A 17208-nucleotide genomic window follows, 5' to 3' on the forward strand; every position below is an offset into this window, starting at 1 on the left:
AAACTGGTCATCTTTCTCAGCTCTTCTTTGGTCCACGTTCAACCACCAATATCTCTCCTCTCCTCTACTCATCCCAAATCCCAAATCTGTCTTAGGAGAGGCTGTGTTTCAGGTAAAGCTGTGTGTTGGGTGTGGAAAAGGACAGTGATCCTAAGGCTAATGATTTCCCTACATATTATATAACCTGCTAAATAATATGGCTTTCAGGGCTTCACCCGATCCCAGATGGCATGCTCAAACTCGGTAACTGAATAAGGTTACCAATGTTTGGTGCGTATCACGTAGACCATAAGAGATGGCAGTTTCCCAGGACAAAGTCCTCGGGTGCTGGAAATAGTTCAGCACTATCCGAGGTTTGCAGTTGGACCCAACCTCGAGGTCCTTCAAAATCAGGCGTTCTTATCTGTTTCCGGCAGTTGAGTGACAGCCTTGAAAACCCTATGGAGCAGTTCTGTGTTGTGCCCAGGGGTCGTCCTGCGGCCGGCTCTACTCTGATATATAGGTGTATAGGGTCACCCTGAGGTAGACAACATATAGAAGAAGAGAAATGACTACCAGGGCCCCTAGGAAAGGGCCACCTAATTAGAAAAAATGAAGCCAAATGTCTGAAGTCCAGAAGGGAATGATGTTGCATTCTCTAGTTTAAATCCAACTTGAAGTCAGAAAGAGTTTGTTTACACAGTTCCTGAAGGTCACCCTCATGGCGTGTGAGGCTGGGATGGGTGATGAGTAGATCTGGAGACATTTAAGGACCATATGCACTCTAAATAAAAAGCCAAACCTAGTGCTATCCAGTCCGTTCCAACTCATAATGACCTTCTAGGACAGAGTAGCACTCCCCCATAGGATTTCTGAGATTGTACATCTTTATGGGAGCAGACAGCCTCTTCTTTTTCCAGCAGAGCAGCTGAGGAATTTGAGCCATCAACCTTGTGGTTAGCAGCCCAAAGCAACCAGAGTTCCTTAGTATGCATCCCAAAATCTAATAATGAGAGGTATTTATTTCTGTGATCATTTAAATAATAAAATTAACAGCCATATGGTTTTATAACTTCCATGCATGTTTTCCTATGACTATGAATAACAACTATGCACAAAGTGAATCGATGTCCATGGTCAAAAACACTGCTTTGCCTCTCGGGCTCGGGCTTTCAAGATCATGAAGAAGAACAATGGTCGTACCAAAAAGGCCATGGCCACGTGCAGCCTACTTGCTGTACAAACCATGTTGCCTGTGTGCCCGAAGACAAGGCCATGAAGAAGTTCTCATTCAAAATGTAGATGGCTACAGCTGTTAGGGCCATTTCTGAAGTGGAAGTCTTTGAGAGATATCTGTTTCCCAAGCTATACGGGAAGCTAGCTACATTATTGGGCGGATTGTGCCATTCACAGCAAGGTCTCCAGAAACTTCTTGTGACACTGAGGACAGAACACCTCCATCCATGACCTCCACCACTGCTCCTGGTGAGGATTTGAGTCCTTAGAGGCGGGAGAGAAACTAACCTGAAGGAAAATAAAATGGAAAATGTCCTGACCAAAATACTTCTTTACCAAGAAGCTCGGGGTCTTGCTTTGTGATCCTTCAAAAGTTTCTACATGAACAACGAATTATTTTTCATCAAAGACGGGGACAACTGAGACTTTAAAAAAAACTACTAAAAAGACATAATGTCGAAAAGGGAACACTTGGAAATTCATCTTGTCCAAGTGAGGGCTTTTCAGAGAATTGACTTTCCCTCTGCTCAGGTTCATGAGAAAAAGTGGGCAACAGGTTTATCAACGCTGCCTGTGATTACAAAGGACAGGATTTGGGGCAACTGGCTGGGATGTGACGCTAATGGGGCCAGCATGGTCAAGGAGTGATCTCAGTGTTTGAGAAAACTCTACTTTTTTGGAAAGCTGATAGCGACCCTATAGGAGAGGGTAGAAGTGCCACTGTGTTTCCAAGACTGTAACAACCCCATCTTTCTCTAGTGGAGTTGGCCAGTGGCAAACTCTTTTCAATAAAGTGGTCAGAAATGCTTCTCTGGACAAGAACATATCAACTGAAACCTGAAGGTAGAGGGACAAGAATCCACAGGATTATTCTGTACAGTGGTGCAAGTTGTCGTCAGCAGGAACACCTGACCAGTGATAGCAAACCAAACCCAAACCTATTGCTATTAAGTTGATTCCAACTCGTGGCGTGTCACCCCACATACAGTTTCTGAGGCTGTAAATATTTAGGGGAACAGACACCCTCATCCTTTCTCCCATGAAGCCACTGGGGGGTTGAACCACCAACCTTCTGCTTAGCAGTTCAATGCTTACTAGACAGGCCCCCAGGGCTCCTGACCAACGAAAGGAGGAGGACTGAAATCTAGCTCTTAGTGTATCACACTAGGCACTTCAGCATGGGGCTGGTTCCACGGAGTGGATAGGGACCTTTATCTAATTCTAGAGTACGCTGAACTCCTCATCGCCAAGGAAGCATACTGGCAAGGACAGTTGCAAAAGCCTTTATCAACCATTGCTTCTATTTCCATCCATACCCAACCAAAAAAACTAAACCCACTGCCATCCAGTCGGTTCCAACTCAGTGACTCTCTCTGTACAGGATGTCTTTATAGGAGCAAACAGCCTCATCTTTCTCTGAAGGAGCAGCTGGAGGCTTTCCATCGTCGATCTCGTGGTGGTGGGCAGCCCAACGCTGAGCCCACAGCTCAACCGGGGCTCCTAGCTACATGTTGCATATCCTCAACCTTGGATGTTCCTAAACAACCTACATTAAAGCATCAGTGGATGACACTTTTACATGGTATTGCATTTATGTATCTAGTGAAATTCATGTCTTTAATATTTTAAAAAATGCCTAGTGGTGGTGTCAGGTAAGCACTGGGATGCTAACTGCAGGGTTGATGGTTCAAAACTTGGCCGGAGGAAGTTGAGGCTCTCTGCTCCTGTAAAGATTTACAGCCCTGGAAAGGTTGTGATGAGTCACGATCAGTTCGATAGTAGTAGGCTTAGCATCGAGCGCATTGGCAACAGAGAGCATGCTGTCTTCTCTCTTTGTGGAATCATTGAGTAGATTAATAGATCAGGTTATGCAGGTTTTTATTTGAGTCAAGGGGCTTACCACCAGAGTGTGGTCCAAGAACTGCATCTCCAACAGTGGACGTCCTGATGTGCAGCCAATAAGAAAATGACAATTATTTCTATGGTTCTTAGGGGCGATGACAATTCCCCAGACTTTAATCTTTTCTGATGACTAAGCGATTCACTAGCAAATACTAAGCAATTTAGTCTTAAATGTTGCATTTATACATTTAAATTAGCATGTTACTAGATTTTCTCTAAAGGGGAAGTCAGTATCTGACCATGGAATATGGCTGCCACCCAATGTCGCAAATGCTGAATTTACCCACCACACATTTTTCATAATTTTGAGTTACTAATATCCATGTATTTTAAAGATAAATTATTGCTGATTAAACTCCAGTCAGTTTAGTTTGCTGTGGGTTATTGCTTCATTATACATAGCCTTGATTTTTTTCATTTTCAAAAACTAGACATTATGGCATGCCACCAGTATGGCCACTCTGGAGCAAAATTATGCAGATTCCCCTCAATAGGATGAAAGTAACATACCGTATATACCCGAGTATAAGCCGACCAGAATATCAGCTGAGGCACCTGATTTACCACAAAAATGACATTAAAAATATGCTGAAAAACTTGGCTTATACATGAGTATATATGGTACATTTGTGATAAACTGCCTCAGACTTATTCTGTGTCTTACACTTGAATTAAAGATCCCTGGTGGTGCTGAGGGCTAAGCATTGGACTGCTTTGTGAAACATTGGTAGTTCAAACCAACCAGCTACTCCACAGGAGAAAGAGGAGGTTGTCTGCTATTGAAAAGAGTTACAGTCAGGGAGCCCGATAGAGCTGCTCTTAGAATCTGCTTGATGGCAGTGGGGTTCTACTTGAACTAGTTGGGTTAAGTTTGGATTAAATGTAAGAAAATTACTGGATTATTCTTACATTTATAGGCTATAAAAGTTTTAAACTTTTTTTTCCTTTTTTTTTAAGTTTTAAACTTTCTATGCGATCTGGGTGGAAGTTTTTTGGGTAAATTAGTTTTTCCACTCAGTAGTTCATACACAGCTCAAATGGTGACACTGACTGCAATTGCCACTATATGACGGCTCTCTTCCCACTTCTCGTGTTACTGACTCATCCTTCTTTCCTATCCCTTCCTGGGGCTATTCCTGGGCAAGGTTGCCCTTTGGACCTCATATGGTTGATTGTTCTAAGGAGGTGTGGGCCTCCCTGCTGTCCTCGTTCACATACATTACAGGCCTGTCTGTCTAGGACTGAAAATTGACCCACAGGAGTGAGTTCATTTCCAGGCCTGAAGGTGGTAGTCTCGGGGATTCCACCAGTCTCTACGATGCCAATAACGAGTGTTTTGTATGATTGTGAGCTGTGTACCACATTTGTCTCCCACTCTATATAGGCCCTTCTACTGCAGTCCCTCTCGGAGTGGTCAGCAGCAGTAGCCAGGCACCATGTAGTTCTGGTCTCCAGGCCATAGAGGCTGCGGTTCACATGGTCCTTTAGCCTTTGGAACTAATCATTTCCTTAAGTCCTTTATTTTCTTCACTTTTCTTTCCTCTTCTCAGGGAGCAGACAATGGTATCATCAATTTATAGGATATAATTATATGATATTAAATTAGGTATAAAATATGATCATCCTTCTTATGAAGTAAAGCAATTTATTAAAACTGCTAGCAACAAGTATGCTGGTGTAATTTTCTTCTCTTTCAGTTTTTTTTCTTTTAATCACCCAGCTTTGGCGGCATAATGGCCATGTGTTGGGCTGTTAAAGTCAGCAGTTGGAAACCACCAGCAGCTCTTGTAGAAAGTGACCGTGTCAGAAACCCGGAGGGGCAGTTGCACCGTCTTATAGGGTTACTGTGACTCGGAATCGACGGGATGACAGTGAGTTGCTTCCTTAAAATCAGGACCGGGAGTAAGGAGAGGCAAGTGAGGCACTGTCTTGGGTGCAGAATTTAAGAGGACATCCAACACCTCAGTATTCATGATACATAATATTTTAATGAGATACCTTTTAAAAAACAAAGTAGTGCAAAAAATCAATGCTGAACAAAAGATTAATATTTCCAAATATTATTCCTTGACCTGTCATGTTACTAAGCAGCTTAGTTCTATACTTTGCATTGTGATTAAAGGCTTCAAACTGCATGCAAGCTTGATTCTTTTGAGATTCATTCTTCTGACATTATGATCATGTGCTTGCTAGTTTTAACCTGCCCTTTTCTCTTGAAAGACAGGGTGCATGGAAGAAAGCAGATATAGTGTGCTGAGAAGAAAAGTGAGCAAGTTAGCATGGTCTGAGTGAGCGCACAAATTGAAGGGAGCCTTTTTATTATGAATCAGGTGAAGGTTTCTGGGGCCTGACGGGGTTAAGATGATGGCAAGTGGCAACATCTACAGGAAGCCAAAACATACTGTTGTGCTGGGTTGAATTTTGGCAAGAAGATTTCATGGGTGGTCATGTGTGCTGTACATATGCTGACAATATCTGGCTCTTTTTGAGAGATATTGATGAACAATATTATGCAATTATTTATTTATTAATCAAAATGTCTTGCAGTCTTTATTTATTAGCTGCACTATTGCTACAAAGAGAAACAGAGTTATAAAGATAGGTAGGAACATGCCTTTATTCATTCATTCAATCATCTATTTAGAGGTTAAAATATTGAACCTCACCTCCCTGTTTGTTGTATCCTCGTCCCTGTTTCTTCTTTCCTTTACAATCATGATCCTTCGCTACTATTTACCCCCCCACATGCACACACCTTTTTTTGCTCTCTTGTTATTTCTCCAGTTAAGTTTAACTTGTATTTTGTTCCCTAATGCCACTAAAATCGTTCCTAGGAAGGATACAGGTAATTTTCATATTGACATTAAAAAGAAGAACAACAAACCAAGCCTACGGGCCCAGAGCGAGCCTCTACAGGGTTCCAAGGCTACCCATTGTTACAGAGCAGAAAGCGTTGTTTTCATCCCAAGGAGCGGCTGATGGCTTTGAACCACACCAGCCTTGCAGTTAGGAGTCCAGTGCGTCCCAGCCCGACCAGGACTCATGAAAAAGATGTTTGTTTGTTTAGATTTTAAATGAATATTATTCTGTATTCCTTTTATTTGATCTTTTCTGATTATTTGGCCCTACTTATATTGTTCATTCAACTTCTCCCTTACCACTCAGCGTCTGTGAATCCATTGTCATTGGTTCCCTCTTGTAAAACTTTGGCCATCGCTGCTCAGGCTTCCTCATTGAGTTCCTTTATCTTCTCTCACTTCTTAAATATCAGTGTTCTTTTTCATCCTTACTCCTTTTACGCTTTTGTGCCTACACATCTAGTTATCTCAGGGTGCCTCATGGCTTCATATTGCACCAGCCACTGGTGACTCTTCAACTGTGTCTCTGGCCTAGATTTAGTTTCCCAGCCCTAGACGTGCAGATCTAATTTATACGTAGCATTCCATTTAATCCTCACAACTGCTCAGTGAGGACAGTACTATTATAGCCTCGATTTTAAAAATGAAAAAGCTAAGTCAGAGAGAAGTGAAGGAATTTGCCCAGGTGCACCTGAATTTCAGCCAGGCTTTTGCTACATAGTCTTCAACAAAATTATAGAGAGCTCAGAATGGACTAGGGGTAGTAGTAGTGTATAAGACAGACAAAAATATCTTCTTTCAAGGTGTGTACATATTAGAGAAGACAGTAAAAAATCAGTAAATATGAGTATATAGATACATACACGTATGTTATGTATTGGATAGTAAAAAGTACTATGAATAAACATACAATTTAAAAAAAGGAAATAGGAAGTTTTACTGGGAAAGACAGAGGTTAAATGGGGTAGAGAAGGAAGACCTCGGTGGGAAGGTAATATTTAGGCAGACATCTTAAGAAAGAAAGAGAGGGTGCATTAGAATATCAGAGAGGAGGCTTCCAGGAAGAGAGCACAGCAAGTGCAAAGCCCATACCGGGAGTGCTTAAGAAGCAGTGACAAAGCTGCTAGCTGGGGTGGAAGGAGGGAGGGAAAGCGTTTTGAGAGACGAAGTCGAAAACAGAAAAGGTGGGCTCAAATAGGGCTTTTTAGGTGATGATTTGTGATGATTTGATTTTACTAAGTGAAACGGGAAGCTCCTAGAGGGCTTTGAGCAGAAGGGTGCCAGATCTGTCTTTCCCTTTTCCTAGAGTTATTCTGACCAAAGGAAAGATTGGACAGGAAAGTGTAGCAGCTAGGAGTTATCCCAGAGGTGACTATAATTATCCAGATAAGAGGGAATGGTGGCTAAGACCAGGGGAATTGCAATGAGGGAGATCAGAAGTATTCAGAACATATTCTGAAGTTAGCAAGATTTACTGAGAAATTAAATGTTGAGGTGTGGCAGGAAGAGAGATGATTCTAGATTCTGGGGACTCTGCTGCTGGAAGGATGTGGTTGTCAAGAGCCATCATTGAAAAAACAACAACAACAACAACAACAAAAAAGAACCATCATTGATGTAGAGAAGGTATGGTTGGAACAGGTTAGCAGGGAAAGATGGGTAACTCAGAACAGCTAAAGAATGTCTAGTCCAGTGGGCTAATTGACTGAGAGTGTCCATGCTAGTGAATGGACTGATGCCAGCAGGGGGGAGAGCTTGCCAGTGTTTTGGAGGGCTTTGTGTGTTGACCTGTCCTTTTATTAATAATTGGGGTCATTTTGTCGGTGACCAGCAAGGAAAAGCTGCTATGTTAGGTGACAGCTTCCAAAAAACCTTGGCCATTTTGAGAAGAGAGGTCAAATCAAGCAAGATGAAGTTAATCCAGACACACACAAAAACGTGCAAATTTAAGCCATTTCAAATAATTTTTATTTGAGGAATGACGTTGTTGTTAAATGCACAATGTTTGTGGTTAAAAAGCTCCAACTTTGCCCTGATTAATCCTGTTCCTTTGATTAAATCAAATGACTTCCCTTACTAAGAACCGTAATTCTGTGCTCAAGAGTCTTGTAGAAAAAAAAAAATAAATGGAACAGTAAAGCCCTTTGCATGCTGCCTAGAGTGTAATATAATAAGCATCCAGTAAAGATGATTTATTTATTATCAGACATGGTTTTTCTACCCCTTGTTTGAAAAACAAGCCAAAAAGGACACTAGCAAAACAAAACAAAACAAAAGATAAAACACTGACTTTTAGGAGCTTTTTGAAATAATTAGGCCAAAAGGTCTTGTGGGACCAGAAACATTACTTTCCCAGAACAATAATACTTTTTTACTCCAACCGCACCTAAAAATGTTGGCCCTCAGCTCTTTATCAGCCCACCTCTGCTTCACCCCAGCACTACCTCATTATTCATCATCTGGTTTATGTTTCCTATTGTATTTGAAGTCATTCTTTTATAATATTTATTGACAACCTTTCTCCTATAACCTAAAATCTTAGGTCACATTCCTGGGCTTTTTATATTATTTCTCTTGCTATATATTTTTAATTGGATGTAATTTATATACAACTGATTCATCAACTTTATATAATGTAAAGAGTCTGGATAAATTTATGTGTTATCAACAATCACAAGGTTAGTATAAGGCATCTGGGTTTGTACTTTAATAAACTTCTAGTTAAATATAATTAAATTTATCAATAAGAAAGAGGATATACGAATCAAATTATTATCATTAAAATAATACATAACTAAACCAAATAAATTTTAAATGACAGATTTGCAAGATAAAAATATATATAGTTCTATTCAAATAGATATATAGTTCTATTCACTATGATAAAAAGAAATGAATGCTACATTTTCAAGTAATTATTAAGAAAGACAAAAGAATTCTGAAGAATCTATCAGATCCCTTACTTGTCTTCCTTTGTCTACTAATAAGATAAAATGCTTGGAGAAAATTAAGAACTTGCCAAGAATAAATTGATTTTAAGATACTCAGGGCTCTGCCTGTAACTGCTGATGAGACTCCAGATACTAATTCATTTTCTTAGTCTTTGTCTTCTTGTCTGTTTCCTTTCCATGCTAATTACGTTTAGAGTCCGAGTTCCGGGGAGAGGTTGGAAAATGGCCAGGTGGGCAGAGAAGCCAGTGGAGAGGAGCTAGTTGGGTCAGTTGGCACACGCAAGACTACAAGCTCCTTATTCTGCCCTTTGAGAAGCATAATGACACAGATAATGGCACCCAGTCATGTAGAGCAAATTAACTGGTTGAAGCAAAAATTGGGAAGTTATTTGAAAACAGGGTGTAACGTGCCACATTCATTATGCTTTGTGAACAGCTACATGTTAATGCTTGTCGGGGCTTCTTTTATGTAAAATGAGAATTTCTGGGTGCACACGGGAAAGGAGAGTGCAGAATTGACTGGGGAGGTAGATAACTGAGACACTGCCTTTGGCTCCTGAAGCCCCTGCCTTTGAGGACTGGGGTGCTCTGCGGACTTCTCTCTCCGATTATTATGCTGACGGGCCTCTGATGGCTCCCTCGCCTTCTCTTTAGCTCTTATTTTCAGGTACTTGCCCAGATTTGGGGGCATTTTTCTGGGCATTTCACCATGTGTTTTCTCCATCCTCTTCTTTCTCTCTTTTTTCCTGTGTGCCGCTCCAACAAAGAGCTCTGCTGTCTGCACATCTACTCTTTAGCCTTATTCCTCTGTAGTCGAGATTAGAACTTTTTAAAAAGTAATAAAGGAAACAATTAAACAAAATAAAAAGAATGCAAAAAACCTGTGAGAAACAAAAATCCTTAATTCTGCCTGGTCTGAAAATACTGTTTAGGATTCTGGTATTTACAAAACCATTTTATTGGTGATCTAGAGCTTCTTTTGTCTCCACTGCAAATGTAGACAGGTAGCCAGTGATACTTTATTCAGTCCACATAGGAAGGGTCCCCTTTCTCTTTTGAGCTTTCCTACTTGAAAGATAGACCTCTTCTCTAAGGAACTGTGATTAGAATGACCACCTTCTTCAAGGAACGCCATTGCTCATTAGATTCAGAGGCACACTCATTATCGAATAGCCACTATGAAAATTAGAGGAATGGCCTAATTACAACTTTGCCAGGGGACACCAGTCCCTGGAAAAAGACATCATACCTGGTCAAGTAGAGGGTGGCAAAAAAGAAGTTCAACAAGATGGATCGATACGTTGGCTGCTACAATGGGCTCAAATATAACAACAACTGTGACGACGGCAGCTGTACATGGGGTCTCCATGTGTTGTAAATAACTTGACAGCACCCAGTAACAACCACAGTATCCAGTCCCTGCTGTACATGGGGTCTCCATGTGTCGTAAATAACTTGACAGCACCCAGTAACAACCACAGTATCCAGTCCACAGAAAAGCACATTCAGCCTCGAGCAGGGCTCTGAGTACCGCATCTCCAGATAGATGATTTCCAGATCCATAGTTTGTGCTCAAGTTAACTTATTCAATCGTTCTCCCATTTACTTATTCAGTCATATTTCTTCAGCACTAATTATGTGTCAAGTAGTGTCATCAAGGCAAAAAAAAAGTCATCAAGTGAAAAAATACCTGTGCTAATGTTTGTATTAACAGAGATAGGCAGATATTAAAATGTTATCAATTGATGAGTGTTTGTATCTTAGAGCATTAGCATTTAAGTTTTGAAATGTAAACAGTGATATTTCCAGTGATTATAGCACTGACAATTAAGATCAAGAAATTAATTAAAAGTGCATCTTTCATCTTGAAGATAGGCCCTTATGTCTTTTCTCGTCTATGGTTCTGTGACAGTATTTCAATTGTTTAGATTCCAAGTCAGATGAGATCACCAATACAATCACCTTATTACACATACATATAAGGACTATACTTAGTGGTACTATTACAGTAGTGTTCATGCAAATCTATAGGATCTGAAAACAGTGATTTTCTTTCATTTTAGGGATGAGGTTATAATGGGTTGTGAAAGTTTTACAGGTCATTAGATGGATGCTTAGACATCAATTAGATACAAACTTTTATATGCTTGAAAAACTATAAAAATCTCAATGGCATAACTAGAGCCATTTTTACAGTAAGTTTCAATCTGACACTGGATTTGATTATGAGTAGCTTTTGTATGTGCATCCAGTCAATTTTTGGACACTGCAATATGGCACGATGGATTACATTTCAATGTGAAGTACAAAAATCCTCACAATGTAAAGTACAGAGTTCTTTCCAACTGGAACCGATACACAACATCATAATAAAGGAGAAAAGATCGATGTTGTTAAGGACTTCATTTTACTTGGGTCCACCATCAACACTGACGGAAGCAGTAGTCCAGAAATCAAATGACATGGTGCGTTGGACACATCTGCCTCACAAGACCTCTTTAAAGTGTGAAAGAGCAGAGAATCACTTTGAGGTCTAAGGTGCACCTGTCCCAAGTCATGGTATTTTCAGTTGCCTCTGTACATGTGAGAGCTGGACCATGGGCCCGAAGACCAAAACAAAAACAGAGCCTTCGAAAGGTGGTGTTGGCAAAGCAATTGGAATCACCATGGACTGCCAGCTGTTTCTGTGGCTGTTGATTGCAAATCCAAATAAAATGAAGTAAACATCAATATTGTTTCTGCTTATCACGATATTGCTTATTGGCATAGTTGTAAGGAACTTTATTTTCTTTATATTGAGTTGTAATTCATCCTGAATGCTGTAGTCTTTGATCTTTCACGTCCGTTTAACTTTCAGCAAGTAAGATCACAGGTTGTAAATGAGTCTTCCTCCAATCATGGCACATCCTTTTTAATATAGTCCAGCTCCTCATATTTTTGTCCATTCTACATATTGAACAAATATAGTGCAAGGATAAAACCCCGACACACATCTCTCCGATTTTAAGTCATTCAGCATTGCCTTGTTCTGTTCAAATGACTGTCTCTTGGTCTATGTATCGGTTCCACAATGAGCACAATTAATTGCCTGGAATCCCCCTTCTGTGAAATAGTGTCCTTAATTTGTTATGATCCACAGAGACAAATACCTTTGCATAGCTAACGAGACACAAATAAAACATCTTTCTGGTATTCTCTGCTTTCCACCGAGATTCATCTTACATCAGCCATGGCAGTCCTCATTCCATATCTTCTAAATTCTGCTTGGATTTCTGGCAATTCCCTGTTGACATACAGCTGCAACTTCTTTTGTATGATTTTCAACATAATTTTACTTGTGTCTGATATTAATGATGTTGGTCAGTAATTTCCACACTTCATTGGGTCATCTTTCTTTGTAATGGACACAAATATGGATTTCTTCAAGTTGGTTGGCCAGGCAGCTGCCCTCCTTGTTTCTTGGCATAGGCAAGGGAGAGCTTCCAGCATTGCCTTCTTTTTGGAACATCTCATTTGGTATTCCGTCAATTGCTGGAGATTGTGTTAGCCAATGGCTTTAGTGCAGCTTGGATTTCTCCCTTTAGTACTGGATCATATGCTACCTCTGGAAATGGTGGGAGCTTAGAATACAGAATACACCATATAAATTGCTGGGAGCCCTAGCGATATAGTGGTTACACATCAGGCTGTAATTTGCATGGTGGGCAGTTCAAAGCAAATCAGCAGCTCCGTGAAAGAAAGACTGGACTTTCTACTCCTGTAAACAATTACAGTCTTAGAATTGTCAATATGAGTCTTAGAAGAGGTCGATATGAGTCAGCATTGACTCGATGGCAGTGGGTTTTGGGTTTACATAAATTGTCATTGTTAATATATTTATACCAAGTAAAACCCAAGTTTTAGTTAATAATTATTTTGTTGAGGTGTGGAAAAGTGTGCTTAAGTGTTCAGCTTGTTAAAAATTCACAAGCTGAGCAATCCTTTAAATGTAACCAGCACCTAACTCAAGAGACAGAAACTAGCAGCCCCAAAGACCTCCTCCCACCCTCTTCCAGGGTACACAGTTTTCTGACTTCTATTTCAGTGACAGTTAAGCCTTAATGTTACAGCAACTCCTGAGGGATTTATCATAGTAGTATTGTGCATTTTACTTAATGTCTTAGACAAATCTATTTTCTGATTAAGCCTTTAACATATAATTAATTATGTTTTGCTTTGTAGGTTGAAAAAGCTACTTGAACAAGAAAAGGCTTACCAAGCGCGAAAAGAAAAAGAAAATGCCAAGCGGCTCAATAAACTAAGAGATGAGCTTGTCAAACTCAAGTCCTTCGCACTCATGCTGGTGGATGAAAGGCAAATGCACATTGAGCAGCTTGGTCTGCAGAGCCAGAAGGTGCAGGACCTCACTCAGAAACTGCGGGAGGAAGAAGAGAAGCTGAAAGCCAGTACCTCCAAATCCAAAGAAGACAGGCAGAAATTGCTCAAGTTAGAAGTGGATTTTGAACACAAGGCTTCAAGGTTCTCTCAAGAGCATGAAGAGATGAATGCTAAATTGGCTCATCAAGAGGCTCACAATAGGCAACTTAGACTCAAGCTGGTTGGCTTGACTCAAAGAATTGAGGAGCTAGAAGAAACCAACAAAAACCTCCAAAAGGCAGAGGAAGAACTTCAAGAACTCAGAGACAAAATTGCCAAAGGAGAATGTGGAAACTCGAGCCTCATGGCAGAAGTGGAAAATCTTCGAAAGCGAGTCCTGGAAATGGAAGGTAAAGATGAAGAAATCACCAAAACGGAATCCCAATGTAGGGAACTGAGGAAGAAGCTGCAAGAAGAAGAGCACCACAGCAAGGAGCTCAGACTTGAAGTTGAGAAGTTACAGAAAAGAATGGCAGAACTGGAGAAGTTGGAAGAGGCATTTAGCAAGAGTAAATCTGAATGTACCCAGCTGCATTTGAATCTGGAGAAGGAGAAGAACTTAACCAAAGACTTGCTAAATGAATTGGAGGTGGTCAAGAGTCGAGTTAAAGAGCTTGAATGTTCTGAAAGTAGATTAGAAAAAGCTGAGTTAAGCCTAAAAGATGATCTTACAAAGCTGAAGTCCTTTACTGTGATGCTGGTTGACGAAAGAAAGAATATGATGGAAAAACTAAAGCAAGAAGAAAGGAGAGTAGACGGTCTCAATAAAAACATGAAGGTGGAGCAAGGCAAGGTTATGAATGTTACAGAAAAGCTCATTGAAGAAAGCAAGAAGCTTCTAAAACTGAAATCGGAAATGGAGGAAAAGGTGTACGCCTTGACAAAAGAGAGAGATGAGTTAATAGGCAAGTTGAAAAGTGAAGAGGAAAAGTCTTCTGAATTAAGCTGCAGTGTTGACTTATTAAAGAAGAGACTTGATGGTATAGAGGAAGTGGAAAGAGAAATAACAAGGGGAAGATCTCGAAAAGGGTCTGAGCTCACCTGCCCAGAAGATAACAAGATTAAAGAACTAACCCTGGAAATTGAGAGATTGAAGAAGCGGCTCCAACAATTGGAGGTGGTTGAAGGGGATTTGATGAAGACAGAGGATGAATATGATCAACTGGAGCAGAAATTTAGAACTGAGCAGGATAAAGCTAACTTTCTCTCTCAACAACTAGAGGAGATAAAGCACCAAATTGCCAAGAATAAAGCAATAGAGAAAGGCGAGGCTGTCAGCCAGGAGGCTGAGCTGAGACACAGATTTCGGCTGGAAGAAGCTAAAAGTAGAGACTTAAAAGCCGAAGTTCAAGCTCTTAAAGAGAAGATTCATGAGCTAATGAACAAAGAAGACCAGCTTTCTCAGCTCCAGGTAGATTACTCTGTCCTTCAGCAAAGATTCATGGAAGAAGAAAATAAGAACAAAAACATGGGGCAAGAGGTTCTCAGTTTGACCAAAGAGTTGGAGCTTTCTAAACGCTATAGCCGAGCGCTCAGGCCCAGCGTGAACGGGAGGAGAATGGTAGATGTTCCGGTAACGTCTACAGGTGTCCAGACTGATGCTGTTAGCAATGATGCAGCAGAGGAGGAAACTCCTGCTGTGTTTATAAGGAAATCTTTTCAAGAGGAAAATCACATCATGAGCAATCTTCGACAGGTGGGATTGAAAAAACCGGTGGAGCGATCCTCTGTTCTAGATAGGTATCCACCAGCAGCAAATGAGCTCACGATGCGAAAATCTTGGATTCCATGGATGAGAAAACGAGAAAATGGGCCCTCAATCACTCAAGAGAAAGGGCCTCGAGCCAATTCCATCCCTGGGCACCCGGGAGAGCTAGTCCTTTCACCAAAGCAGGGTCAGCCCCTGCATATTCGGGTGACGCCCGACCATGAGAACAGCACTGCCACTTTGGAAATAACGAGTCCAACGTCTGAGGAGTTTTTCTCTAGCACCACTGTCATTCCTACGTTAGGGAATCAAAAACCACGAATAACCATTATTCCATCACCAAACGTAATGTCTCAAAAATCAAAAGGAGGAGATACTGCTCTTGGCACTGAACGAGCCATGTCCCCAGTCACAATTACAACGTTTTCCAGGGAAAAACCCCTAGCCCCAGAAGGAGGAAGAGGTACCTTTGTGGACAGGCCTACATCCCCCATTCAGATAATGACAGTATCGACATCGGCAGCACCAACTGAGATCGGAGTCTCTCCTGAATCCCAGGAAATGCCTTTGGGGAGGACTGTCCTCAAAGTCACTCCAGAAAAACAAACTGTACCAACGCCAGTAAGAAAATACAACTCCAATGCTAATATCATAACCACGGAAGACAACAAAATTCACATTCACTTAGGGTCTCAGTTTAAACGATCCCCTGGGCCTTCAGCCGAAGGAACAAGTCCAGTTATTACTGTCCGACCAGTCAACATGACCGCTGAAAAGGAAGTTTCCACTGGCACAGTCCTTCGCTCTCCCAGAAACCATCTTTCCTCAAGACCTGGTGCAAGCAAAGTCACAAGCACCATCACCATTACACCAGTCACAACTTCATCCACAAGAGGAACCCAGTCAGTGGTGAGTAGAAGAGGGCCAGCGTGCAGCGCTGGGTAGGGACGGAGGAGTGGATAGTGTGACTGAGCCCACATCCAGAATCTAACAAAACTATCAGCCTCTCCCTGCACTTTCACCTGCTAATAGAGATTTCCTACAGGAATATCTACACTGTCCTAAGAAAAGGAAAGAGAAAGTGGCCTAATATTTTGATAACTTGAACTAATTTGGAAAGGGAATTTTTTTCCATGTAAATTCTTTGAAATGACAAATACTTTGAATGACAAATCCTTTGAAATGACAAATCCTTTGAAATGACCCCCAAATACTTTGAAATGGCAGCATATAATAAGAATGTTTTAAATTTTGATTTTTATACTGAAAAAATTTTTTTATCCATGGGAGAGAATGAGAAAAATAATTACTAGATAGGAAGGATTAAACTATCACTACAGAAGACCTCTATCACCTAAAATATTCAATGTGTAAGTACATATGAACCTCTATTAAAAAACAAGGTTAAATATTATAACATCAGAGCCTTTTTAAAAGCAAAAATGAAGTCAGTTTATATATCTAGAAAAATTATCTTCTTAACTAACTGGGAAGCTAAATAAATGATTATTAAAAAGCACTTCCAAAGTATAAAAGCCAGACCTCAAAAATAAATAATATATTTTAAGTTATTTTCAATGATTCGCATCATAGATTGGGGCTATACTTGGTAAAGGTAATTATGAAATAGCATGTAACAATTTAATATTTATTTAAACTAATAGACTTGACATTTTAATGATTCCTGACTGCTGAACAAATTTTAAGGAACATTCAAAGAACATTCCAAAAGACAGAAAGTGTGATATTTAACTACAGAAAAGGTTGCTTGTTTTCTCATACCCTCAATGTAATTTACAGGACTTTAATCCTCTGTGTTCAAACATAGACTCAATGCAGACTTCAGAGTGTGAATTACTAATTGCTTTGCCAGTAAAGCTTTTATGTATTGGTTCTACGGAAGCTACATAGCACTCAGAATCGGCCACCCTTCTCAAATGGCTCAGTAATGCCTTTTTAGCTATGTAGTGCACAGTTTGTGCACATTCTTGCACATTTTGCTGCAATTTACATAAAGACAATAGAATTATAAATGGTTATAATAGAAGATGTATCAAAGTAGTCATTGTCTCATAGAGATAAAGGGAAAACTGCTATGTCACATTTTAGCGTCTGGAATCACAGCAGTATTCCTAAGCCCCTTTGCTTAGATTTTTTT

The 17208-nt window shown here is 40.4% G+C and overlaps 1 protein-coding gene across 3 annotated transcripts in view; it reads left to right on the plus strand.

The window, feature by feature from the left end:
* The window catches only part of FILIP1 (filamin A interacting protein 1), a 242796-nt gene that overhangs the window by 200374 nt on the left and 25214 nt on the right, over positions 1 to 17208 (plus strand). For all 3 annotated transcript variants that reach the window (XM_004696301.2, XM_045294373.1, XM_045294372.1), the window contains exon 5: positions 13148 to 15959. In XM_004696301.2, the coding sequence (XP_004696358.1) occupies positions 13148 to 15959 (2812 nt within the window). The remainder of the gene's footprint in view (positions 1 to 13147; positions 15960 to 17208) is intronic.

This window comes from Echinops telfairi, unplaced genomic scaffold, assembly GCF_000313985.2.
Source record: "Echinops telfairi isolate 266 unplaced genomic scaffold, ASM31398v2 ScPeMD7_3533;HRSCAF=4204_0, whole genome shotgun sequence".
NCBI lineage: Eukaryota > Metazoa > Chordata > Mammalia > Afrosoricida > Tenrecidae > Echinops > Echinops telfairi.